This window comes from Eucalyptus grandis, chromosome 5 (genome assembly GCF_016545825.1).
Source record: "Eucalyptus grandis isolate ANBG69807.140 chromosome 5, ASM1654582v1, whole genome shotgun sequence".
NCBI lineage: Eukaryota > Viridiplantae > Streptophyta > Magnoliopsida > Myrtales > Myrtaceae > Eucalyptus > Eucalyptus grandis.
The window spans coordinates 6,928,663-6,952,950 of record NC_052616.1 but is presented as its reverse complement, the minus strand read 5'-3'; the positions used below and the strand labels follow the sequence as shown (position 1 = coordinate 6,952,950).

General features: G+C 36.3%; 1 protein-coding gene and 1 pseudogene across 1 annotated transcript; one reads left to right on the top strand and one right to left on the bottom strand.

Moving 5' to 3' along the window:
- The first annotated feature begins 5,254 nt into the window (after positions 1–5,254).
- On the top strand, positions 5,255–13,331 carry LOC104445994 (annotated as a pseudogene).
- A 6,375-nt stretch (positions 13,332–19,706) lies between these two features.
- On the bottom strand, positions 19,707–21,701 carry LOC104445993 (L-type lectin-domain containing receptor kinase VIII.2). The gene has a single exon (XM_010059911.2). It carries the CDS (start codon positions 21,699–21,701, stop codon positions 19,707–19,709), a length of 1,995 nt encoding a protein of 664 aa, XP_010058213.2.
- Positions 21,702–24,288: the final 2,587 nt, after the last annotated feature.

Sequence of the window (24,288 nt, the reverse complement as noted above, 5' to 3'; positions counted from 1 at the left end):
TTAAATATTTTTATATAGTCTAGGGGTTAGCTTAGTCTAGGGTTCACATTGAATAAATTAAAGTTTGGGAATAATACCGCATATTGAGCTAAAATTTAAGGGTCATTTATGTCATCATTCCACATTGTTACGAAGAAAATAAGGACTTTGAGCCAAATTTCACTGTAGTGGGCTGATCGTCCAAATTTAATGGGTGTCCAAGCCCATACAAGTTCGGGTCCACCGGAGGTTCTTTGCCAAAGAAACAAAAAAGCAAAGACATAAACATCGCTCTTTAACCCAATAGCAAAGGGATTTGCTTGAAAATCATAATTAGTCAATATAAGGCAAAGAATTCTAAGAGTGAATTTCCATCTTCTCCATCATCCTCTAACTTTAGATTTATTATTTTCTCGACCTCGCTTGTTTGATATGTTATATGTGTGTATACTATTTGAGATTCAACTTTAATTCTGATCCTCGACAGACATGTAGACAAGAAAGGATGAAGTTTATAGACAATATCTTTGATTATAATCACAAGGAATAATCATTAGTCATTACAGACTCTCAAGAAAAAGAAAATATCAAGATTTTTTTTTTTTTTAAATTTCAAGTAATATCTTTGTCGATTGATATTATTAAGGGTTAATACATTGAAAAACCCAAAATTGATATACCTGTGACAAATTTACACAAAACTATTTTTTTGACCACTAAAAACTCCAAACTGGTATACCTTTGACAAATTTACCCAAAACAAATATACTTGTGACAAATTTACCCATTGTTAATTTTCGTTAAATTTTACTGTTAAATTATTAAGTTAAATAACACGTGACAGTTAACTGGTATACCAATTTGGGATTTTACGCTCCGTTTGTCATAGTTTACAATTTTTGTGATTTTTTTGTGGTATTAATCAAATTTAGCGGAGAGTATATTTGTCACAAATTTGCCGGTTTGGGGTTTTTTGCGGCCGAATAAATTAGTTTGGGGTAAAATTATTATAAATGTATCCGGTTTAGGGTTTTTTATGGTTAGTTGGGGTAAATTTGTCATAAGTGTACTGGTTTGGGGTTTTTTATAGTAAAAAAAAATAGTTTTGGGTAAATTTGTCACAAGTGTACCGATTTTGGGTTTTCCAGGGTATTAAACCTATTATTAAAATATCAAGATTACTGACAGTATATTTGATTAATATCATGACATATATTTTTTATTATATTTATACAAAAAAATTAGTGGGTTTATTTTGTTATTTCCAAGGAAATGAAAATCTATAATTGGATAATAAGATATTCAAATAGAAGCATAAGATTTGTTTCAAGTTTTGAACTTGTTCCTAGTCAAAATAAGATATCTGGATGGAAACATGAAAAAAAATAGTAATTGGTTCCATTAAATCGAATCGGAATGAGACTAAACCAGTCCGGTCTAGTTTTCGGTCTAAGGACCAACCTATCCATTCCCTAATTCTCAATTTTGGAAACTAGGAGCTGATCACCCTTACTGTAAATGAGAAAGAACCGAGAACTAGAAGCAACCAAACAAATAATTTTTTTATTTTGAAGAAAATAAGAAATGTTTGAAATTTCGATTTAATTAATCTCTAGAGATGTATATAATTTGTTCGGTACACGTACATAAAAAGTTATTGATCTTCCTAGCAACAAAAAAGAAAAAAAAAAGAAAAAAAAAAGTCATTGATCTAAAAGGTGGCGGTTGTGGCCTCAAAGTCAAAGTCACACTAAACTAGTTGCCTTGCCTAGCCATCGCTTCGTAGGCACGTCTATTTGCGTATTTCTTTTTTTCTTTTTTTGGTAACGTCTATTTGCGTATTTCTCTATATTTAGTAAGCCAATAATATGAGTTGTAATATAGGAGAAAAAATGCTGTTTATTTTAATTATGCTTAATATTATTCTAGAATAATGTCATCCCTCATGAAGGTCTAAGATTAACATGTGGCAAAAAAGGCATAAGCATATCTTTCTTTCGTTTACCTCTTTAGTCTTCACTTTAATTCCAAAAACTTAACAGTCGTAGCCTGTACAGCCGTTGAAACATCTCCCTAGTCCTAATCAAATGTTCGGTTGTCCTTCATTAGGGTTTAAACGGCACACAACGATTTGCTTTGTCATGAATTAGATTTTTATCAAAGATCAGAAGCCTACCCATCATACTGACTCGAAGGGAGGGGTCTATGGGATTTGAATTACTTGTCTTGATCGAGCCACATCGGATCTCACTTTTATGAATTTGTAATATTAACTATGATGGCGTGTTAGGTGACAGTTCATGTGTGAGCATCTTCAGATTGCAATTGCTTATTCTTGTGTCATTAAATACATATCTCAAAGACATAGTTGTAGTGTCTTATGATGTCGTAAATAACTCTATATTTTAGAATACAAGAAATGACTAACGGATATTCAATCTCATGTATATTAAAAAATTGGTGTAGTCAATTAGTTATGTCTCATTTTGGAGTTAATTATCTGTTTATATATATATATATATATATATATAATATAGATAGATAGATATATTAAATAGATACACTTTATTAATTTATCTATTAATTCTTGTTAAGACCGAAGCCTACTCTAGTGTGCGTAATTTTCCAGGTGTCTCTTACTGACTAAACTAATGCCCTCACCAACGCCACTGTTGCCGCAGTCGAACTTGTCGTCTAGCAATGAATAGTATACAAGAATTCATGCTTTTAAATGTGGGATTCACTAGTTTAGTACTTGGTTTGCCTCGGTTAAGGCAAAACCGTAAAGGCTCTTCCCAATTTTCGCTCAAAATTAAAAAAGTAATAAAATCAGAAAGCTCATATGGTATTACTTAAATTGTTTGTAAAGACATGAGATGTTGAATGCCAAACACAATTTAATTGCGGACATAGAAATTATTGCTCATTTTTTCCTTATGCAAGAGTCTGGTGCTTTTCAGATTAAATGTCTCTTGGCCTCTCAGGCCCATCAATGTTGATGTGTGATTCATACTCTCCATTATACCCAAGTGAGTGGATAGGGGTTCGAGGGGCCGCCTTGGTGGGAGTCCTAGGGGTAGCACCCCTAATCTGCTAGATAGCTTTTATAGTTTGAGCAAATATTTTATTAGTAATTTGAGTTTGGGCTTATGAATATCTACTAATTACATAATTTGTTTCTCTTTTAATTGAAGTTTATAAAAGAAAGGTGTGATGTGCTAAGACTTCATTTGTTTCGTGGAAAATAACACGTTTTTGGAAAATGTTTTCCAAAAAATCATTTTCTAAGAAAATGACAATATTTATCGATGTTTAACTAAAACTTGAAAATAAATTAGAAAATATTTTCCACTGTTCAAGTATCTAATTTTATTTATTGAGAAAAATTACCTAAAAATTGATTTATTTATTTTTTAAATTGAATTTTAGATTATTTTTGTTAACAAATCGAATTTTATTTTTATTTTTAATGTTTCCTTTTCTTTTCCTTCCTCCTTCTTTCTCCTCCTTCCTATGATAGCCACTTGCCTTGACAATGGACGTGCTCGGGCCTCACCGAATCTAGCCTCGAATTGAGCTTGATCCTCATAAGGCTCGAACTATTTTGTGACAAGTCGTTAGCTGCCATCGTAAATGGCGATTGGTTGAGGAAGAAGAAAAAAAAGAAAAGAAAAAAGAAAGAAATTCAAAATTTGATTTTTAAAAAAAAAAAAAAGAAAGAAAGAGAACATAAAAATAAAAAGAAAATATGTTTGGTGAAAGTTGATAAGGTGAAAGAAGATATGGAAAACGTTTACCCCTTTCAAAAAGTTAGAAAATATTTTCTCCACTTTTGAATGTGTTTTTTTTTCCCATTAGGGGAATATGTTTTCCATGACTAATTTATTTTCCGTGAAATAAACACTAGAAAATCTGAAAAACATTTTTCTAGAAGTTATTTTCTGTAAAATGAACGAAATCTATTATAGTGAAATTTTTAGTTGGATGTAGCCCTAATTTAAGGATGGATTTTCTTTCTTGCCTTTACTCTCTATTTCTTTGTATTTGTGAGCCAAATCCGAACAATCAGTTAATAAATAAAGTCCAATTGAATGATGATGGGCAATTGAATTGTTAAATTTGATGCCAGGCGAATTGGAGAGAGAGAGAGAGAGAAGGAGAGACAGAGAGATGATTGGCCCATTATTTGTTTTGGTGAAATGCTCCTCACCAATTCTTCTTGTGTGTTCAATTGGATCATTCCGTTATGCATGTCGATTTTCATCTCCGAACATTTTTTGACTTGCGTGCTACTATGAGGATGACGTGAAATTGCTCCCGATTCCTTATCTCTTCCATGTCTGTATGCTCTTTGAGTCAATCGATTGCATCACATATCACATGCTTCACTGGAATTTACCTACTGGAAACTCATCGTCGAGGAGCAGATTAGTTCGACTTACATAATGAAAGAGCTTATTAGACATTCGATTGATAATGGACCTTATGGATCATGTTTATTGTCATGAACCGGCGCTAAGGATTGTCGTTCGGCACTTAAACCTTTTGCATGCGTGGATTCCGGAAAAGGGCAGAAGGAACAACACCGATTTCCATTTCCATCGATAGACGCGCCATTACTTGTCCTCTTTCTCTTGTCTGAAAACACAAAAGGACAGAAGCGAGAGCATTTTATTCTCAGTTCGCGATGGCATATACGTAAATAATGCAAATGTGGAGGTCAATATAGCAGCCCGAATCGGACCGGACCGGACTGTATCGGCCAATTTGGTTGTTTTCTAAAGACGTCGGTCTGATTCCCGTTTTCGGGAACTGAACAAGACCGGATCGACAGATTGGATTGACTTTTTTTTTTTTTTAAATATTTTAAATTTTTTTTTAAAAAGGCAATAAATCTTAAAATAGTGATAACTCTAGTATTTTTTTAAATTTCTAATTTTTTTCCCTAAGTGACTGGGTCCATTATAGGCGGGAGCGAATCGGATCGGCAATGGATCACGTCTACTACTGTCGGTCTGCACCGGCACGTCGGCGTGTATAAAAAGGCCAAGCGCCTGCACTTGAGTCCTCACCTGTCACTTGCTCAATCTCTCTGTGCGACTTCCCCGGGTTCTCTCTCCTCCACTGTTCAGGAGTTGAGTTCGAGGTCGGAGGAGGAGGAGGAGAAGGAGAAGAAGAAGAGCGAGGTTCTCTGTCGTCTGTTTTCATTGTCCATCGTTTCCCGCTCGAGTTCCTTCGCGTTGCGAGTGATAGTTTTTTTCGCTCGAGCACGGAAATGGCGAAGAGTGTGGGGATTCTTGCTATGGAGATTTACTTTCCTCCTGCTTGCGTGCAGCAGGTGCGTCTCTCCCGCTCTCTCTCTCTCTCTCTCTCGGGTTTTTGTGGTCCGTTCAGTCGTGGCGATATCATTTTCAATGCACGAGAATACAAAGGAAAACCTTTCGGAATCTGGGTGGCTATGAACCTGAGCTGTGGCGAGCTGGAGTCTCTTCTGGAGATTTGTTTGCTCAGCCAGTTTCCTGTTCGCCACTTCTTCTTTTTTCCTGGTGGTGTGGATGCTCGCTCCAAGCGATGATCTAAGTGGCTTGTTTTGACGAGCATTGGTCCATGGCATTCAGTGATGGAGCTCGCAGAGTTGCTTTGTTTGAATATTTTAAATAATAAATTACGCATTCATCTAATAACTTAAATTTTTAAATAATTAATAATAGTTTTACAAAATTTCACATGGTATCAAAATAAGAGATCCTAAGTTCCAATCATTTTAGGCCCTTGTTTGCCTCTCAATTTGAACGTTTCCACGTTTTAGGCTAAGGACAAAGTCAAGCCTACACGATGAGAGGAAGTGATAGAATATTTAAATAATTAATCACTTATTCATCTAACTTATTAAACTTTTAAAATGGTTGGTAGCTCACAGTTTTGACAAAATTGGCATATGCATGTCATTTATTTCTAGAGCGTATTATAATTGATTGTTAAAATATTTAAATAATAAATCACGTTTTCATCTAACTTCTTAAGGTTTTCGAATAGTTGTTAATGTTTATACAAAATTTTAGAATATTTATACTGTGCCAACATAATTAGCATATGCAGTTCATTTATTTCCCTTGCATACTGTAATCGCTACGACAAATCTTCTCATTTGAAATATCCTCTTGAATTGTCTCATGATGGTTTGGGAGCTTTTGGGTGGCGCGGAGTCGACTGTTCTGCATCGCCATTTTTCCCTTTTGAACTAATTCGAGGCAGATTGCTGGGTAGATTTTCCAGACCAGGAAGATGTCAAGCTTAGATATTGTTCTTTAATTGTGCTTGTGAATTTACGCAGCTCCTCAGTTTATAACATCTGTCATTCTCATCTGCGCTAACTCAGTTTCTAATTTCTGCATGAATAGGAAGCCCTGGAGGCTTATGACGGCGTAAGTGCAGGGAAGTACACTATAGGGCTAGGACAGGACCGCATGGCCTTCTGTACGGAGGTTGAAAACGTCATCTCAATGTGGTTTGGCTCATGATTTTTTGGGCTGTCTGTGCGATGATCACCACCTTTTGCCTCTCGTATGGCATGTTAAGTTTGAGATTTATTTGCCTATGCGGACCAATCATATCTGCTCTAGCAAGGGGAATTCTGTCTTGACTCAAATCTTGAAATTTTAAGTTTGACAGCTGTGACTTCCCTTTTGGAGAAATATGGGATTGATCCAAAGCAAATCTGTCGCCTGGATGTAGGCACTGAGACTATCCTTGATAAGAGAAAGTCCATCAAAACCTTCCTCATGCCAATCTTTGAGGTATACTTCCGCATGTTTTGGAGTCTATTGACTGTTGTGGCAAGGGGTGCATTAGTGTTGTTGCAAAGAAACCGATGTGTACTTGTGGGGGACTTTTTTTCTTTTCTGGCTATTCCACAGAATCCCCTCAAGAAAATGATTGCTTTGATTAATTTTTGTGTGTAAACGAATGGGCAAGTGGAAATACTGATGTCGAAGGCATTGATTCAACTAATGCATGCTATGGGGGAACTGCAGCTTTGTTCAACTGTGTCAACTGGGTGGAGAGTAGTACACGGGATGGACGCTATGGGCTTGTTGTATGCACTGATGGTGCGGTATGGATTCTTAGTAGTATTTGACTGTTACCTCAAGTTATCTCTAATTCCTTGGCCAAAGGGCAAACGTATATGTTTGTGTGAGCCTACATGTGTATGAATATCTATCTTCATAGCTACTCATGCTGAATGTGTGTTTTTGTAAATCCATACCCCATATAATTTGTCAATTTGCTTTTTTCCCTTATTTTTTGTGGTAAACGAAAGTGAGGTATATCAGTTTGAAAGCACCTTTTCGGTTGCACCAAGAGGTCTGTCATAGTGTCTTAGATCGTATCACATATAATTTGTTTGCTGGAGCACCCATAATTGCGGGAGATTTCCTTATTCAGGTATATCCTGAAGGACCAGTTCGTCCTCCAGGAGGAGCAGCTGCCATTGCAATGCTTATAGGTCCTGATGCACCGATTATTCTTGAAAGCAGATCCAGGGTGAGTCACATGTCTCATGCCTATGACTTTTACAAGCCCAATTTTGCGAGTGAATATGCGGTAAATGCCCCTGTACATTACATTCTTAATTGGTCAAATGATGTCTCCCTTGGTTCATCACTTCTCTTATTAATTCTTTTCTGCATCTAAATGTGGGGCCGTAAATAAGCACTTTATGGCAAGTATAGCAGATAATTACTGAATGTAGTTGATAGATGTCGCCGAGAATATTGCAGCAAATTGAATGAAGGGATTTTCTTTTGGTGCTATTTCTGTCATATTCATCTTGATAAATTCAAACTTTCTGAAGATGGTAAAATGCACCTTGACAGTTTTCTGAATAAAGAATTTGAACAGTTATAAAGAACAGAGAATATGTAAGGAAGTGTCTTTGATCTCTCACCTTTGATTTAATTTGACTTTAGCTTCTTATGTAATAAAATTTGGGAAGCAGTAAAGTCCTTGAGCAAAATGATTGAATAATATACATTTTGTAGGATGAGGAAGGGTGATCTGTTGTTCAAAGGGATCTGTGATGACAATAAATCTGTCGAAAAGATTTTGGGTTGAGTAAGCAAACATGATGAAATCTTTAAGTTCAGGAATCAACAGATACATTCGAGTCCCTCAGTGCAATTGCAAAATAATTCTAAGTATTAGGTTTGGCCAAGACAGAAAATTATTTCTATAGATTAGTTGAAAATATTTGGAAATATAGTTAAGATAATGCATGTGATGCTAGCGGTTTTTGAGCAATCAAGGCCCTTACGACGTATAATTTAGCAGAGCAAGTTGTCGTAGTTAGTGTTATCAGAAACCTTCTGGAACAGAATCGGTTGCATTATTAAGCAAGTATATTTAAGTCAAACCAAGTACCTCAAACCTTCTTGATGAAGTCGAATGCTGTTCTCTTGATGTAAACCTGATATCTATTGATTGCTGACCACAAAAACATATCCACTGGCTTTTTTCATTACGGAGTATGTGGTAGAGACTAGATGGATCCTTCCTACAATATTGTGCTCTGATTAGTCCTAGTTCTCTGCGATATCCATCTGCTTACCCTGTTTCTTAGATGTATCTATAGATACTTTTTGGGAAGCTATCAGAAACATGCTATTCGATGGCTCTTGACTCCTGCTATAAACATTTTTGTCACAAGTAAGTTGCTACCAATATGCTAGATGCCTTTTCCTCTCTATTGTTTTATAGAATCTTACATGCTTTCTATTTTATTGTGCTTTGGCTTTCCATAGATTTGAGACGTTAGAAGCAAAACAATTCTTGATTTCTGATGCCGCCTACTTCATTTTCCACTCTCCTTATAACAAGGTGCCATTTTTGCCTCATCTCAACTTTCAAGCAATAACTAATTTCAGTATGCTTCAACTTCATTAAGTCCAGTACATACTACCCACTGCAGTTTGTACAGAAAAGCTTTGCTCGTTTAGTATTCAATGACTACTTGAGGAATGCCAGGTTTTATGTTCTTCCCACTTTACAGCTTTAAAAAAACTTTGGTAACATATATACTTTTACTCAATGATCAATTTTACTTCCATTTGACGGGCAGCTCTGTAGATGAACTTTCCAAAGAAAAGCTGGCACCTTTTTCAAGCTTATCTGGTGATGAAACTATTCAAGCTGTGATCTTCAGGAGGTCATTCTAAAGCCTTCATCTAAATCCAATAGAAGGATGAAACTTTGTGGCTCATAGTGCTGTTTTACCCCTCATTTTAGGTATCCCTACAAGTTGCAAAGCCCTTGCATGATGAAAAAGTGCAATCAAGCACTTTGGTACCAAAACAAATTGGCAATACATACACTCCATCTCTCTATGCCGCATTTGCTTCTCTTATTCACAACACGCATGCTACACCGGTAAAAGTTTTTGGACATATTTTACTGATTGGTTCTTGCGCCTAACATCCGGATCTTGCATCTCATGTTTATGTTCTTCAATTTCGTAGGGAGGCAAACGCGTCATACTGTTCTCAAATGGAAGTGGTTTAGCTTCTACAATGTTCTCATTGCAATTTCGCGATGGTCAAAATCCCTTCAGCCTCTCTAACATGGCAGCTGTTATGGACGTCGAGAAGAAGTTGAAGTCAAGGCATGAGGTATTTCTCATACTCCAACAATACGCATAATTTTTATTGGGAGAAATCTCATGCTACATGTGCTTAAACCCACTATTTGAGCATATATATGCAGCAGCAGTTAAGACGTTTCTGTAAATGTCCTCCTCTGATCACCCATCGCTTTTGTAATTTTCAGCTCGCTCGACTGTATTGCTTCTGCATCTTGAATACTAAAGTCTGAGGACAATAAAATCTAATCATCAAAATTGCGATGAAAAAAACCTAGAGCAAGCTGTCATCTTATCACATATTAGGTGGATGATAGACTAGTGATAATACATGCTTTATTACAGTTCGCTCCTGAAAAATATGTCGAGACCAGGAAGCTTGTGGAGCATATATATGGGTTAAGGACTTTGCGATGAGCAAGGACTGTAGTCTCCTATCTCCTGGTACATACTATCTCACTGAAGTAGACTCCATTTACAGGATATTATACGCCAGGAAAGCCAAGGATGGTAATTGTGACAAAAGTTCGGCTGGTCACTGAAATGAACAAGATTTTTCCTGTAAACCCACAAATTTGGATTTTCGGTTTTTCGAGCTTGGCAATTTCAGGAAGCATCACTATCTTTCTTGCTTTTGTAACACCATTAGCCAGCTCGTGTTCGCACAGTGGTATGTAGCTATTGCTGCAAGTATTCTCACAGTATCTATGGATGTTTTTACTCATTTCCAGTAAAAAGCTTTTCATTCACTTACTCAAAGAGAGCTTGATTGTATTATTGGAACCATTTCCTTTTGGGCATTGAAGCTGGGAAGAAGACCTGGTTTGTGTGAATTATTACTAGTTAGAATGTGTTGAGAAAACTCCTACCAAGTCTTGAAGTTGACAAAACTTTCTTGTTTTTACTCTTATTTTGAAGAACAAAATGCATTTAAAGTTGCTTCTGAGGTGATATTGAAGACTTTTGTCAAAGTTTATTTGTTCTCAAAAATACTTCCCACTTTGATAAAAACTCAATCTGAGATATGCAGAGGATTATGCCCCTCTCTGTTAATGAAATGATAGGCACTATTCAGTTTTATGAAGTGGAATAGATCAATGGTGAAGATGATTCAAAGGGTAAGAAGTCAATTGCACTTAAGTCTAATGCTAATTCTGATGATGCAGACGATGACATGGATGACGAGGAACTTGCACTCTTGATTAAGAAATTCGGAAACCGAATAGGAAGGGAAGAAGATTTAACTGGAAAAAGTAGAACAGGCAAAACTTCAAGAAGATCAATAGAGGACGATGAACCTAATAAGGATGTGATATGTTTGAGTGTAAGAAGAAATGTCACATCAAGTTAAACTTTCCTTGCTAAAAAAGAATAAATGTAAGTATGAAAAGTGTACGAAAGTACTAAAAGCATAAACTTAGATTGATACAGAGTGTGAAGAAAGTGACGAGAAATTTGCAAATATCTGTATGATGGCTCACTCAAACTTAGATTCAGAATCAAAATCCGATTGAGGCATAGACTTTGAGTCTGATAAGGAAATCGAGGTAAACCATTCTAAATCCCTATCAAAGTGTCTAAATACAAAAACGAGCTTTATTTAAACCTCAAATATTCTCTTAAAAGGAACACTGAATTAAAGAGGGAAAATTCTAAACTTAGACAATAGGATACTTCTTGGAAAGAAAAGTTTGGGAGTTTGAAAAATAATTTTAATAATTTAAAGAAAAGCTACGATTCTCTTTTCAAAGAAAATAAAATTTTGAAAAAGTAAATTTTTTACACTACGAAATTCTCAAAAGGCTCGAAAACTTTAGAACAAATTCTCTCTGCTCAAATTCCTTATTATAACAAATTTGGTTTGGGTCTAAATAGAGAAAGTGATCCCTTGATTGATTTTCCTAAAGTTAATGAAAGATTTAGACAAAGACCTCCAAGACTTGCTTACAAAAACCACTTTCAAAGAGTTTTCTTAAATATTCTAAGTGTGGAGACTCATAACATTTTGAGAATGAATGTCCTAAAATTTGGAAACCTGTTAAGAAGGATTGAACAAAAACTGTCTTTACAACTAACTCTTGAGGACCCAAAAAAATTTGGGTACCAAAGAAAGTTTGAGATTTCTTTTTTATTGTAGGTTATTATTAAAAGGAAAAGCAAATGGTACTTAGATAGTGGTTGTTCTAAATATATTCATAAAATTAGGAAAACAAAAATGAGGAAATGTTTCTTTTGATGGAAACAGTAAATGAAAAATTATTGGACATGAAAGTGATGATTGGTACCTTGATAATCAACGATGTATTCCTAGTAAAATCTCTAAATTACAACTTTCTGAGCATAATCCAACTATGTGATACAGGGTTCGGAATCAACTTCCGAGAAAATGTTTGTTTTGAAGTCACCAAGACTTCTCATAAATCTTTACCGGTCGAAGACGTGGCAACATTTATCTTCTGGACATAAACACATAGAGTACTTAATGTCTTATTTCAATTCAAGATGAAGCAAATCTTTGGTATCACAAGTTAGGACACATTAGCATGAAACATATTGCCAAACTATCCTCCAAAAAGCTAGTCCGCGGTCTCCCTAAAATGTTGTATCAGAAGTTTGAGCTGTGTACTTAAGTTCATTTAAACCCATAAATTATGTTCCCACTAACTGCTTTTTGCAGCTTTTTCACATGGATATTTTCAGACCGACTAGAACTCAAAACATAAGTAGTAAAAAATATTGTTTGGTAATAGTAGACGACTACTTAAGATTTACATGGGTTTTCTTCTTGGCAAATAAAACAGAAACTTTCTCATATTTTTCAAAGTTTGCAAAAAAAATTCAAAATGAGAAAGGCCTTCTCATGGGGGAGAATTTTAAAATCAAGAATTTACAAATTTTTGTGATGAAAATGGTTTTTAATATGTTTTCTCCTCTCCTTACACTCCAAAACAAAATAGAGTTGTAAAAAGGAAAAATTTGTCTTTACAAGAGATGGTCAGAATTTTGTTAATTGAAAGTAGGATCTCTTCTCATTTTTGGGTAGAAGCAGTCTCCACTGTTTTTTTATATAATTAATAGAGTATTTCTAATGCTAATCCTAGAAAAAATCCGCTATGAAGTTTACAAAGGAAAAAAATCAAATATTTTTATTTTTATGTTTTTGGTTGCAAGTATTTCATTTTGAAAAATGCAAATGATCATCCGGGTAAGTTTGATAAAAAGTCGGATATTTCTTGAATATTCCACTATAAGTAAAGTTTACAGGATCTTCAATAAGAATACACGGACTGTCGAAGTATCAATGAATGTCAGGTTTCAAGAAGTTGAATAGAATCAACAAGATCAGACTCAACTTGAAGAGTCTGAGTTAGTTTCGAACTTAATGAAGTCTAAGTCACTTAAACAAACTCAGCCATTTGAACAAAGTCAAGTTGAAGAAAAAGCAGAAGATCCAAAGGAAATAGAGACTCAAAAAATTCTTGAAGATAATGACAAATTCAACAATAACTGGAAGCACAAATCAAGTCATCCTAAAGATCTTATCATTGGCAATATAGAAGAAGGAATACGTAGAAGATCTAAGATCAGAGGAGACTCAAATGCTCTACATTTCATTTCTGAAATAGAACCAAAAGGAGTGAAAGAAGTTTTAACTGATGAAAGTTGGATAGAAGCAATGCAGGAAGAGCTTAGGCAATTCAAGATCGATAATGTTTGAGAGTTAGTTCCAAAATCAAAAGAAAAATCTGTAATTGGAACAAAGTGGGTGGTCAGAAATAAGATGGACGAAAAGGGAAAATTGATCAGAAATAAGGTAAGACTTGTAGTAAAAGGATATATGCAAGAGGAAGGAATAAACTTTAATGAGCCATATGCATTGATAGCCAGGTTAGAAGCTATGAGGCTATTACTTGCATATGCATGTTTCCACAATTTCATTTGATTTAAGATGGACATCAAAAGTGCATTCATAAATGGTTTTATCCAATAAGAAGTTTGTGTAGAATAACCACAAAGATTTGAAGATCCCAGAAAAATAGACTTTGTCTACAGATTGAAGAAAGCTTTGTATGGTCTGAAGCAGACATCTCGAGCTTGGTATGAGAGACTGAATAAGTTTTTGAAAAATAATGGTTTCAAGAAAGGTATGGTTGACACCACCTTGTTTATCAAAAATGAAGGAAAATACTTTTTACTTATTCAAATATATGTAGACAATATCATCTTTGGTTCTTTTAATGAACTTCTGTGCAAGAAATTTTCAAAATCTATTCAAGAAAAATTCGAGATAAGTATGATGGGTGAATTAACATTCTTTTTGGGTCCACAAGTCAGACAATCGAAGAAAGGAACCTTCATTTATAAAGAGAAATATGTCAAAGATGTCATTAAGAAGTTTGGAATGGAAAATTGTAAGAAGATTGAAACTCTTTTGTCAAGTTCCTCCAAACTTGACAAGGATGAAGATGGAAAAAAAGTAGACCAAAAGACATACAGAAGCTTGACCGATTCTCTTCTCTATCTTATTGCTTCACGGCCTAATATTTTATTTAGTGTATGTATGTATACTAGATTCCAAACTAATCCTAGAGAATCACATCTTAGTACTGTTAAATGTAATATCAAGTATATTGCAACAAATCCAAAATTAGGTCTGTGGTATCTAAAATGAGGAAACTTTACTCTACATGGATGCTCAAACGCTGAACTAACTAGTTGTAAAATTGACAGGAAAAGTACATATGGGAGTTGCCAACTCTTGGGATAAATGTTAATGTCTTGGTTCTCTAAAAGGCAGAACACTGTGGCACTCTCAACGACATAAGCGGAATATGTTGCTATTGATAGTTGTTTTTCTCGAATGCTTTAGATTAGACAACAACTAAGAGACTTTGGAATAAAAGAATCTTGCACTAAAATCAGATGCGATAATACTAGCATTATCAATCTCACCAAAAATCTAATTTTTCATTCAAGAGTAAAGTATATTGAAATTTGTCATCACTTCATAAGAGATAATGTACAAAATGGTAAAATCAATGTTCAATTTATTGATTCAAAGAATCAACTAGTAGATATTTTCACCAAGCCACTAGAGAAATGTTCATTTGAATTCATTCGTCAAAAGTAAAATATTACCTAGACATTTGGTTAGAATTTATGCAAAACAGACTCGTCCGATCAATCTTCCCGAAGAGACATTCTTCCGAAAGTCCTTACAGACTCAGGTAATTATATTTCAAATTTTAGCGCGTAAATTTCTTTCCTTCTTGAACATGTATGAATATTTTATTCGAATTTTACTTGCCATTTATATTTTGAAAATTGTTATCTTTTAATTCTTTTTTTTCGGAGTCAAATTTCAAAATTATTTACAGTTATTCTTTTGTAAATTTTCAAAATGGAAGTTATTTTTTCCTTTCTTGTGTTCATTCGGTTGCCTTAGGTCAATTATTTTAAATAGGCCTACAATTTCTTTTCTTTCGATTACCTTTGTCCTTCACAAACCCTAATCTTGCAAACCTTCGTTTCTCTTGTTCTCAAATTTCTTTATCTTTCTCTGCAAATTTTAGTATCATTCACTCGCAATCATATAATCAAAATCCTCCAAGTTTGTCTCGATATCTTCATAATGGAAGTCCTCTCGCATTGCTAGTTGTGGGCCTCGTTTTGTACCTGATACTTAGACGCATTTTGATCTTACTAGAGAAGAGTCACCAAGGAGCACAAATTGACCATATGTTGGGGAGGAGGTCACTTAGGATGCAACTCTTTTCTCGGTGAGGAAACCCAAAATCTTCTTAAGCACTATGAGTTTTTGAAAAATTGAGGAAATCCTATGGATTTTATCACCACTTTCATGAAAGAAAATAGTTACAGGAACAAAACCTTATTTTCAAAAGTCATGGAAAAACTAGGGCTAGTAAAATTTGGGAGAGCAGAGGACAAATTTGCAATGTTTTCGGCTGATCCTCGTGTTGAAATCGAAAGTCTATCTGAAGGGAAGAAAGAAGATGATGATTAGAGAATGTTTAAGAATTTCCAACCCAAATTGGGTGTTGCTACTGAAATTACTGGGTCTAAAGAAAAGTTGTTTCGGTCAAAAGAATACAAGAAGGTTTATGTATAGATACTAAATAGGGGAGTCATCAACCCTTGCATAGTAGACTTTGTTTTTCTAGATTTGATCAAAGTACATTTGAGAGAGAAATTTGCCAAACTTCAAATGGAAAAGTTTTGTGTGGAGTCATGCGATGCTTATCCTCAATTGACTACCTATTTTTACTCTAACTTGTCTATCTTGAGTCCCATAAACATTCAATTTACTATATGTGAGAAAGTCTTTGATGTTGATGTTGGTTTGCTGATTGATATATTGGAAGTGGAAAGAAGTTGATTCGTGTCCATAAATATCTCGAATGATGAGGTTATTAAGTTTCTAGTGAAGGATAAAGTTCCTAAGGGAATATTACCTATTCCAAACTGTCTGCTTCTAACATTTTGCTTCGCAAGATTGTTATCATCTACATCAAATCCAAGGCTACCTCCAAGATTGATGTCTTGAAATTTGAAGCCAAAATGAAGTGGGCTATCTACAACGAAGTTGCCTTCTCTCTCCTTCATACCACTCTACCGCATATGTATAGAACTGTAATGAAGGAGAAAGTTTAACTTCCTTACGCAACATTGATCACTAGGCTCTTTCAACACTTTAGATTCAACCTCCTTCAAGCTTTTGTTCTAGAACCATCCTTCCTATGCAAATTAGATTTAAAATGATCTCCAAGATGAGATTAAAGGATCTCTCTGATGTTCTGAAGCTTATGAAAAAGGAATATGCTAGTACAACTAAAACAAGATCTGCGGCCGAGAAAAAGAGGAAAGGAAAAAGTGTCATCTCGCGTACTCCAAAGAGGAAAAGGCCTATTCTTTTGCTACAAGATGACAACGAGGAAGATGATGAAAACGAGACTATTTCTGACATTGTGTTAAATATTACCATGAGAGACCTTGTTGCAGGATTAGCTGATTTTGAAGAAGAGGTAGAAAAAAGTGAGAAAGATCTAGAAGAAGAAAGTGAAGGAGAAGACACTTAAGAAAACAATGGTGAGACGGATGACATAGATGAAGGAGAAGAAGATGCAGATCGGAAGAAGGAATATGAACATTCTGATGAGGAAGGAGATGATGCAAGGGAACATCATAAGGTGATGCTGGAGATAAGAATGAGGGAAATGATCAACAAATTAGTGTTGAAAGTACTGGACAAGGAAGTATTCCAGAAGATGAGAATATTCTTCCTCATACTAAAGTCACTAAGATAGGAGGAGTAGGTGAGAAAACTCTTTTTCAAGATTTGATTGTAGAACCAATCATAAGTGTTGGAGAAAACTTCCTTATTTGTTTTGAAGTTGACAAAACGTTTCCATCAGTCTAATATGAAGATTTGCAGATTCTATCGTCAAAGTCTGAAGACCTCTAGACTCAAGATTTAAAGTCTACCCTCGCTGATAGTTTCCAGACCGACGAAGAAAAGATTTATTCGATGAAAAAGCTTTATCCAGATATGAGTATATCTCTAAGGATTTGGTTTGTGCGTTTGAAGAAGATCTCACGGCTGGAGATAGCATCTTATGATCTATTATTCTTATTGAAATCAATTTGGATAATTAGATCCATTGATTGACAGAGTATACTTGGAAGGTTCTACTTATGGAAACCTAGATCTTGATTGTATGGGCGAACATGATTGGTGAGCTATCATCACATTCCTTAAATAACTTGAGATCTTTCTAATTGATTCTGTCTAACAAGTTGAATGGAAGAACTCCTTTGGAAGGTGCCAACGGTTATGAAGGCATGGAGGAGTATATAAGGAAGACACTTAGGTTATTCAAGTGTGTGTATGAAAGAAAAATTCCAAAGTCTGAATCTCCTAGTTCTTCATTATTTCGATTGTTAAGCTTTTCTTGTACTCAAAAGAGAGATTAAATACTTGTGAGACATTGATGAAGTGTAGCAGAATCTCTACACTATAGAATCAAAGATGTGAGATTGTAAAATCTCTTTTGGTCTATAGTGGAATCTAGCCTGTGGGCTGTCAGTATGGGAGAGTGGACGTAGACTTAGTCTAAGCCGAACCACTATAAACTTTGTGTCTCAATTCTCTTTCTCTTATCTCTTTACTTTAAATTGCAATTTCATATAACTGTTTATAGTTCTTTATGCTTTCAGTTTATTACTCTTAGAAATTAATTTATTTTGTTAAGATTCCAAAAATTTCTTTGATCACCTATTCACCCCCTCTAGGTACTTGTACTAGCCCTATCAATAAGTAATGGTGTCAGTCACTTTCTACCATATGTAGAGGAAATTTATGCATCTCATTTCCCTAAGGAATCTCCTAGCGCAGAGGACCAATAAGCTAATGTTTAGACCAATTTTCCTTCCAACTTAGATATCCCTCTAGTTCAACTTGTAGAAACTAGTGCTCAAACCAAACCAGACTCAAACTATCCTTAGATAGTTGAGCTTCTTATGGAGATTAAGGCACAATAGTATGGGATAGAGGTTGAAATCCAAAAGTTACATGTTGCTCTCGGTACTATCTCAAAATCTCTTAATGGCAAGGTACAATCTCTTGATGGCAAAGTTAGATCATCAATTAGCAAGTCATTTAGAACTTGGCTAAGGGTGAGACTATCTTTGATCAATGCCTAACAAAACTTGAGAAGACCGTGCAGAATTTTGAGGATTTTCGTCTTGTTTGTGTTTCAAGAAACCCCTGATCCTTTCCAAAAACTACATCTTTGGTTTTTTGCTAAGTTTGTTTTTCTCTTTTTGCTATTGACAAAAAGGGAGAGACTTTTGCCGATTGTGTTGTCGTTTTTTGTTGATGATGTGCTTTGTGTGCTTTGTTGGTGTGCTTTTTGTGCAGATTTTTGCAGACTTGTGCAGACTTTTGTAGATTTTTGAGTTGTGAATGCTTTCAATTAGTATTATGCTTATTTAATATTTGCTTATTCATAAACTCTATATCTTGTGCTGCTAAAGTGTTGTTTTGCAGGATAACATAGATATTATGCTTAAATTTGTATGAAAGTTTTGTCACCATCAAAAGAGGAGATTGTTGAGAAAACTCTTACCAAGTTTTGAAGTTGACAAAATTTTCTGGTTCTTACTCTTATTTTGAAGAACAAAATGCATTCAAAGTTGCTTCTGAGGTGATATCGAAGACTTTTGCCAAAGTCTATTTGTTCTCTGAAGTACTTCACACTTTGACAAAATCCAAATTGAGATCGTGTATAGAATGAATAAGAAATTAGATTCAGACTTAACAATTTTGGGACACGGATTCATAATAAACTTATTGGGAATTTATTCTACAATGTCTAGTTCTCTGGTGAAGGATTTCACTTACCTTTTATAATGTCCTCTTGGTGGGTCAAGTAATAGAACTTGCTGGCTCTATAAGGTCCCGGTATGCATTGTTAGGGTATGCGGAATTTACAAGTGAATGCTTTTAAGTACATAATGGACCACCACAGATGTTTTCATCAGTGAACCTATCTTTTGCGGTGAGAATTGCATCTTCTAATTTTCTAAATACCCTTGGTGACCAAGTGTCACAAACATGTCATTGGCTGAAAATCAAGTGTGCTCACTTGATGAATGTCATTTTCACTCACAATAATGCAGCATTTGCTCTGTTTTTTTTTTTTTTTTTTTTTTTTTTAAGGCTTTGATAGTTCGTTATCTTATATTGCTCTTCATAGAATGTGGAGCAGAGACAGATTGATTGTCTCTTTAGTCTTCTATCTCCATTGGGAAAACTCGTTCCCACGGGAAAGTCACTACATGTCAGATTGACCCTTCATGACCATCTCTTTGCATTAACCTGAATCATAGATTTTGCAGTGAACGAGGGCATTTTTCGACACCAATCCGAAAACGCCTCCTTAGACACCATTCTACTACTCGGATTCGTGACATTGATCACAACAAGCTGTCAATCCTATGCTTCTATTTTTACATAAGTGTTTCTCAAATACTAACATGCCTCCTACATTGTACGTGCATACTTCAAGTGATATCATATTATACAGAGAGATTGCGAAAATTGAGCTGGTTTCTTCTGGGGCAACTTGGGAATTGCTCTCGTACTCAGAAGTTGCACCACGTCTTCCATGGAGACCCCCCCGTTCTCTTCCTTCAAAGTACAAACCAGACCAATGTCCAAGGCACGAAGAGCTTGTTCTATGGCTCCGCCTGATCCCATCCGCTCGTCCAGGACTCTTTTCTTCTCTCCTGTCTCATGCATGCTCCACGCAAATTCTAGAATTCCCGTGTCCTCTTTCTCGCCCACACTCGAACTTCTCTTCCCAGCAACAATCTCTAATACCATCATACCGAATCCAAACACATCTTTTCTCTTGCCAATGAACACATTCTCGCCTCTGTTTGACTTCGCTGCGACAGTAACTAATGCATAATCTGCCAAAATGGCTGCACAGCTAATGTCGAGAAACACACTGCTCGTCCTCAAATTTCCATGAATGGTGTCCTTAGAATGGAGAAAACTTAATGCTTTCGCGACATCTGCAATGAGATTGAACCTACGAGTCCATGGAAGGATGCCGAGTCCTAAAAGCCATTTGTCGAGGCTCCCATTCTGGAAATAATCATAGACGACGATCATCTCCTTACTGTTGTAACACCACCCTTTGATAGGAGCCAGGTTAGGATGGCAAAATTGGTTCAAGCCATTGATTCTTTTCATTATTCGGGCGTGCATGCTCGACAAAATTGTCTGACTCTCCAAGTGCTGTGAGAACCGCTTAACTGCAATATGATGGCCATTGGGAAGAGTTCCTCTATATAGAACACCTCCCGGGTTGCTACTTAGCACTTCTGATTTGCTGAATTTGTGTGTAGCTCTGTAAATTTCATGGATCGTAAAGGAGTGAGGCTTGCTAGGTGGTGTTGGCCTCTGCTTGATGTCGGGGAAACTATAAGGTGAGCTTTTGTGGGGGTTGCAATAGAGGACTACAAGAGCTAGTGTGCATAGCCCAACCACAGCGACAAAAATCAGAAAGCTGCTTGGTTCCCTTGAGCGAGGGACTTTAGAGTACTTGGCAACTTGGTGGAAGAGGTTTGTTTCGCAAATTCTTTCACTGGGGACTTGAAGAAAGGCTTCAATTGTGGAAGAGAAGTTCCATGATAGGACACTCTGGATTTGTGTCGATTTGGCTGTGGAGGCCGAGAACCCAACAAACATAAATTTGTTGAGAAAACAGGATAGATCCAGAGGCGATGATAATATGGTTTGGTTTGGCGTGCGATCATTGTCAGCTCCCAGATAAACATCGATCCATTTCCGACTACCGTCGTAATTGATCCATGCCCGATGAACAGAACCACCATGGAGGGAAACTGTGGTTTCTGATAGAATGGCTGTTTTCATGGAAACAATGCTTCCAAGGTTGATTCCGACGTGATCATCGTTAGGATCGCCAAACTCCGTGTCATGGCCGTTATTGAATTTGATTGCGAAAATCTTGCAGTGGTCGCATGTGTCATTACGCAAGCCAAGCCTGTGTCCGGCTCTCCCTACAGTGAACTCAGGAGCCAGGACAAATGCTAAGCCGCTCCCTTCTTGATCACGGCTTGAGGATGACTCATCAGTAGCATTGGATGTAAACATGGTGGCTGTGAACTGAAAGGAGAAAGTGGTATTGAAGGAAGCTATGGTCTTGGTTACAGGTTCAAACATACGAATAGGACAGCTATAAACGGCTCTACCTGCTAGACAACTACGATTAGCAGCCCGTGATGGGTCAGGAATTTGGATAATACCATTGTCATTGGATATTGTTGCACTCCCCAGGAGCTTAATGTCGTGCGTACTCCTTGGGTTTAATCTAGGATGGAAGCTAGTGAAGCAGAGGTCCTTCCTTACAGTTACTGATGTTCCAAAATGGAGGTGATTGCGGTGGATTTTGTGTGCTGCAAGTTGGGTGTTCACTGAGAGAAGGAAATACAAGGTTGCGAAGATCGCCGAAGACAGAGAAAATGAGAACGAAGCCATCTTGTGATTAAGGGGTACGTGATTGCCTAAATATAAGTGCATTTTGCTGGCTATTAAAAAAGGCAAATTGATCAAGGACAGTAATTATACGATTATTTAAGATAACTTTATCTATCACTTAGCCCATAAAACCATTAGCAACTAAAAGTATGTTATCAAAACTCAAGACAGTGCTTGTCCATTATTGTAGGAACCACTTAGTACTTTCATATATAAAATTTTGGGAATCTCAAGTTTTAATTCCTTAAATAAATGCCTTAAAAAGGTCCCTATAAAAATTATCTTTCTGCATGTACGTTTCCTTCGTGGGTTGGTCGAGAAAAGAGCGGGTGCAGAGAAAACTTGAAGGATAATATTAACAATCATCCCAAGTTATTGCCATAGAAGAGGAATGTTGGCAATCTTCGTGCAAGAGCCTCACTGATTATGTAGGAATTGGCTGACACTCCCAAGTTGTAGTTACAGAGCTACAGGAGAGCCAAAATGACTCTGGCGGCTGACCTAATTCTCTAGGAAGGATTATTTTAAGTAATCACGTTGAGAGCTTCAAGCAGGTAACCTTCCATGTTTCATTGTGTGCTGTACTGTGACAAAATTTGAACAATTTAAGCTCCTCATTCTTTCTTGTGAAGAATTAATCATGGAGAACTGGTAGGGGACTGGAGTTTTTCATCGACCCTTGTAAATTGGCATGACGAACTCTATGTTGAGCATGCAATTCCATATTGAGGTATAGACAATTACAATTAAGAGAACTTGTGTTCTCTGAGTCGGTTCATGCGGCTGCCCAATGCAGGTTCAGCATGCTTTCCCGTCCGAAAGTGATTGAGTCTATTGGACATAGCCCTGCAATAACTTCTCTGTGATCAGTGTAAGGAAAATCTGAAAAGCCCGAGAACTACCAATAGTAGCAGTTACTTGCATCGTTTGAGTTGGTTTCTAAAATGGAACAGACACTTTCGGATATGCTTCACTGTCATGGATGCTTTTAATTTGCAAGAAAGCCTTATCATTTGTTATAAAATGAAAGTGGAATATTTTGCCTACTTACTGCATCTCAGTGATATCAGCTCCAAGCGATCTTTCTCAGGAGACAGCAAGTTGCATAATGAAGCATTAATGAAGCTGGGTTATACTTTTTGCACGATATTTAACTCTAGTTAGCTGCTTTCATTCTTAATTTGCATTTTCTACAGCATGACTTGTGAAAAAGATTGGTTCTTGGCTGGTTATATGATTTCTATCCGTGGTGTACCTCTTACGGTACTCTTAGTGCAGTTTACTTTTTGTAAATGATTCTAATTGGTCTTCCTTTATCCATTCTTCTTTTCATTTGATGTTCCAAAGGTTTCCCATTTTATACTGGAATGACGGAGCATTTACTTTTCAAAATTGTTTTATCTTGCACGAAAACGGAAAAAAGGCGCACTAAAATTTGTGTTCCAGGGTGTTGGAAGGGACCAGAAGTTGACAGACAACAAGAATTAACAATTTTGCTCGTGTGTTTCTCTGTGTGTCTGTCACTTCTATTTCCATACAATTAATTATCCCCCATATTATGCTTCACACCTCATCTTCACAAACTTCAACTTTGGAGGTGCCAAAAAACTAGTTGTTCATCTGTTTTTTCCTAATTAGATTATATTGAGAGAGTTTAGAGGACATTGTTAGAACTAGGAAAGCTAGAAGAAACAGGAGGGTACTATCATTATCAGGCTGCTATGAAAAGCACTTCCAGTATTCAGAGAACGGATTATAGGTTCTGATTAACCAGAAGAAGAGCATGAGGTACCATCCAAGAACTGCTCAGTTTCTGATCCGGAATTGCCTGAGATGTCAGGGCATGGAAAACGATAAAAAAATTAGTCGTTCCAATTCGAACTTAGGGTTAAAAGAAAAAGTATTAGGTATGAGCATTAATCTCTAGCATATCCATTGCTGAAGCTCTGGTAGAACATTATCAAAATTTCTACTCGAGAAGATGATAAGAGAAAATTCATCTTTATCCCTTGCAACAACTGTAGGAAGAAGGAAGCTATGCACAGCAGAGGCTTTAAATCCTGAGAGAAACAAGTCTTATGCAGCAATGGACGAAAACCTTTCCTAGTTTTAGAAGCTGATTGAGCAAGAAGAAACTTAGAGATGCGCGATATGTCCACAGGAGCCTAGAGCTTGTCAGTTCCTACATTGAGAAGAATGGAATTCTTGTTGTGCATAGGATTTATTGTTCCCTAGATGACCAGTGCCTTCCAATTCGTCTGCCTCCGTTTCTTGATAATCTCTAATTGACTATCTTCTGCTAACTTCAGGAGATAGACAGAGCTGGAAACATACATTGTTTTTAGTATTAGCAATTGTTATGACCCGGAGAGGCTATCTTACCTCAACCCAGAAAGTGTATTGCAAGCCAGATTTCACAGGGCTTGTCTAGGGACTTCAGGACCATTATGCAGCTTAAGTACCCCGCCTTTATCCTTTTCTTTTCCTATGAGGCATATAGGAGATTTTGCTATAATACACCTATTTTATAGATGGCAAGCGTGGTCATCTGAGTTAACAACTTCATTTTGACCGTACCCTAGTCATT